We start from the raw sequence: 3,973 nt of genomic DNA, 5'->3' as shown, positions 1-3,973 counted from the left end.
ATAGATACAAATTTTTATGTAGAGTATATTTTAGACAAATGTGTCTTTTTAATAGGTAAATCCTACATTGTAGGTTGCTCCTTTTAATTTTTTCTTTTGTTTCTGCAGTGGTAGAAAATGTTGAACAACCATCCATGAGCATGAGCCAAAGGTCAGGTTCATTACTGAGATCCCCAGAATGCCAATATTTGCAAAGCAAACAATTAGTATCTCACTGTGTGAAGGGCTTTGACACGTGCCTTCCTGCCTTCCTCTGGGTGGAGAGTTTCCATAAGAAGTCCTCCTGCTTCCTTGGACCCTGCTTTGACACAGGGGCAGCTGCACTAAGCTGCCTTTTAACCTAGAAATTGTGCCAGGTTGTCCCACTGGTTACCGAAAATGACTCAGAAACAATAGTGTGAGTGGTAGACCTTCAAATCATTTTCATGTTGAACCTCCTGGGTCCAGCCACCTCCCCTTCCACAACAGCACCGTCATTTTTTCGGGGCACATACTCAAGGTCAATGCTGTTTTTGTGCTTGCCTTTCCCTCGGCTCCACACAAAAAGGAGGAGAAAACAAAATAAAACCACTCCCAGGAATGTGAAACAGCCCATGGCTGTAGACACCAGTATCGTTTTAAGGTCCAGGGAGAAAGTATTGGCATTGGTGCCATTGGAAATGGTGTCATTGGAGTCAGTCATGTACATAGGGGTCCTGTTCGCATAAAGGAAGCGGTCTGAAGTGAATCCCTTCACAGTCAAAGAGGCTGTGAAGGTGTCATTCCCAGCAGCATTGCTAGCAATGCAAACATACATCCCACTGTCTTGATCCTGGACGAAGCGGATTTCCAAGGTGCCATCACCCAACACGGTGGCTCTTCCATTGGACTTGGCGGTGACAAAACGCCTTCGAGGTGTCATCCAGGAGATCACAGGCTGAGGGTCTCCATCAGCATTACATTCTAGCTGGACCGTCTGCCCTTCTTCCACTAGCAGATGCTGTAACTTTTTTTCACGGATTTTGGGTTTTTTGCAAGTGAAATAGAAAGAAAGGGCAGTGCTATGGAAATCCTTGAAGGATCGCTCACGAATGGTGTCTGGGCCTGCACACATGGGCTGCTGGCCACCAAACTGCAGTGTAGGGTGCCGCTGCAGGATCCAGAGGAGACGGCAGTCACAGGCCAGTGGGTTGTTATTAATGCTCAGGACCTCCAAAGCCCTAGGGGAGGAGAAGACATTCTCTTCCAATGTTTCCAGTAGGTTCTGAGACACATTGAGCACACGAAGGAAGTGGAGCCCTTGGAAGGAGTGAGGCTCAATGGTACGGAGCTGGGCCCCCACTATATGAAGCTCCTGAAGGCGGATCAGGTCAGAGAACATCCCTGCTTCAATAGTGCTGATGGGATTGTAGGAGAGGTTAAGGTGGGTCAGATATACCAGGTGTTTGAAGGCAAGAAAGGGTACTGTGGACAGGTTGGTATTGGTGATCGAAAGAGATGTAAGGTTGAGACCATAGAGGCTATTGGCAGGCATCAGATCCAGTAAAGGCCAATAGTCAATCTCTAGGTGTTTCAGGTGGAACAATCTTTTAAAGGCATACACGGGCATACTGTTGATATTGAGATGCTTCAGATGTAGGCTGATGAGACTGCGGAGGTGGGAGAGGGCTTCTGTTGGGACTGCTGTCAGGTTGCACTTCTCCAGGGTGAGCTGCTCCAAGCTCAGCAGCCCGCTGAAGGCCCTGTGTGATATATAAACCAAATCATTGTCCCCCACTTCAAGAAACTTCAGGTTGTGCAGATCCTGGAACATGTAGTCCAGTAAGATGACGATCTTATTCTCACTAATATCAAGCTTGGTGAGGTTGGACAGCCCCGTGAATACCCCCAAAGGGACCAATTTTAGGCGATTGCCTTTTAGGCGGAGGGAACGCAGGTTAAAGAGATTGTTAAATGCTCCTGGCTCCACATTTGCGATAATGTTGTCACTCAAGTCTATCTCCTCTAGAAGAGGGTATGATATGAATTCTTCAGGGTTGATGCTTTTCAGTCTGTTCTTGCTGAGGTCCAAGATTTTGGTCTCGATGGGAATACCCTCTGGGATGGTGATCAGTCGCCTTCTGTGGCAGCTAACAGATTTGTTCTGGGCAGAGCACTCACAGCGAGCAGGGCAGCCAATGGTGGACCCCATGAAAATTAACACCACAGCCAGACCCAGGAATGGCTGCCAACATGATATGGCCGTGTGAAGCATGACTCCACCTCTTAGTCTAAACCTTGGTCACGGGCCTGTAGGAGAAGGGGCAAAAGAGAGAAGAAATATTGAGTCAGGGCATGGAATAGAAGAGAGACATAAGTAAGGCAGATGTATAATAAAAAGGACCCTGGATTTGACATCACATCACACAGATCTGAACTTAAAAATCTGAAAACTTCCATCTTTAATGACATGGCCTTGGATAACTTACTTCACTTCCCTGCACTCCAGTTTTCTTGGCTATAAAATTGAGATAATGAGAGTGATAATAGAAGCTTCCTAGAGCTGCTACAATTACAGTATTTGAAAACTGTAGAAGAGACGAATACAGTGTATGGTACAGACTGTGAGACAAAGCAAGATATATTTTTTACAAAGGCTCTAATTTGAACTCGACTAAAATGGAGTTCAGTGACCAAGAGAAAACTTATTCAGTTTGAATCAATGTCGGCATCGCCAATGTTTTGGACATTATCCTGTGTTTGAAACAAAGCAAACAGAAGTTCCATTCAACATTCGGCCCTCAGGTTCAAAAGACAAAACAAAATTTATGTTCAGTGTAAGAGCCTGGGATTTTTTCCGACATATATAATAAAAGAATGTTCAATTATAAGGTAAATTGTTCAGAATTCAGTAACTTTGATTTATGAAAAGATTTTCTATTCCTAGATAAACAAAGATCCTCAAACTCTTTGCATTCTTTGTGTTTATCATAGAGATGGGGCAGAATCAAGGCATCAAAATAGTGTGATGATGAAAATGCATTCTTAAGTTTTTAGGATAAATATTGAAGAGTGGGGAAAAACCATAATTTTAAGAAAAGATGTTTTTAAATAATAAATGAGCTATCATTCTTTCACATTCAAATTCAAACTCTGTGAACCTGTTTATTGAAATCGAATAGGTATTAGATGAGATCAGAAATGACTATTTGTAAATGTAGATACTTAAGCAGACCCGAACATCCTGCTCAGCTGAATAACAAGGGATGTGTTGTTGAGCCGTGCTTCTCAACCTGAGACCCCACAGGTACACTTCATCCACAAACACCGAATCTTACACAAAGTAAGTTTAAAACAGTAATTGTTAGATAAAAAGGTATTTGATAAACTTCAATGTGTACTCCTGAATTGTAAAAGAACAATTAGTAAGAGTACAATTCTCCAATCACAGTTTGTATATATATATGTCTATGTCTCTATGTATAGCTATATCTATCTATATCTAAACAAATTATTTATTAAAAAAAATAGGATCAACCTTAATGGCAAGTAAGTAGGAAAATCTTCCCCAAAATGTACAAACAAGGCAAAGACACAGAAAGTGCTAGCAAAATCAATTATATAGGAACAGAGTTGTAATTAATGTCTGTCTTGAAAACTAACTGAAAATCAACTGAAAAATTCTAACAAAAATAATTAAATAAGCTAATGTTTAAAATATTTTTATATATAAAACAGAAATATTGTAAAAAATGATATCATTCATAGCATCTTTGAAAAAGAGTAAAATTCTTTAGAATAAACTTAACAAGAAATACACAGACTAACAGGACAAAACTTACCAAAAAGAGGATATACTATATATTTCAATAGGAAGATTTGATATTATATAGATGGCTCTTTCTCAATAAATACATATGTTACAAAGATTATTTTTTAGACTTGAAATATTCAGAAGTTCATTTGGAAGACTATAATTATGAGAATAACCAGAAACAAAAAGTCATGAAAACAG

The 3,973-nt window shown here is 40.6% G+C and overlaps 1 protein-coding gene across 1 annotated transcript; it reads right to left on the bottom strand.

Moving 5' to 3' along the window:
- Positions 1-250: 250 nt before the first annotated feature.
- Positions 251-2,259, bottom strand: LINGO2 (leucine rich repeat and Ig domain containing 2). Its single transcript, XM_090275783.1, has one exon. It carries the CDS (start codon positions 2,231-2,233, stop codon positions 413-415), a length of 1,821 nt encoding a protein of 606 aa, XP_090131909.1. The 5' UTR covers positions 2,234-2,259; the 3' UTR covers positions 251-412.
- Between the last annotated feature and the right edge of the window lie 1,714 nt (positions 2,260-3,973).

The sequence above is a fragment of the Furipterus horrens genome, unplaced genomic scaffold (assembly GCF_987537825.1).
Source record: "Furipterus horrens unplaced genomic scaffold, mFurHor1.1.pri manual_scaffold_4, whole genome shotgun sequence".
NCBI classification, from domain to species: Eukaryota; Metazoa; Chordata; class Mammalia; order Chiroptera; family Furipteridae; genus Furipterus; species Furipterus horrens.
The sequence above is the reverse complement of the archived record's forward strand: the minus strand, read 5'-3'. Positions and strand labels throughout refer to the sequence as shown.

Coding starts and splice junctions, on each gene's coding strand:
- LINGO2 (XM_090275783.1), bottom strand. CDS start 2,233: ATGCTTCACACGGCCATATCATGTTGGCAGCCATTCCTGGGTCTGGCT.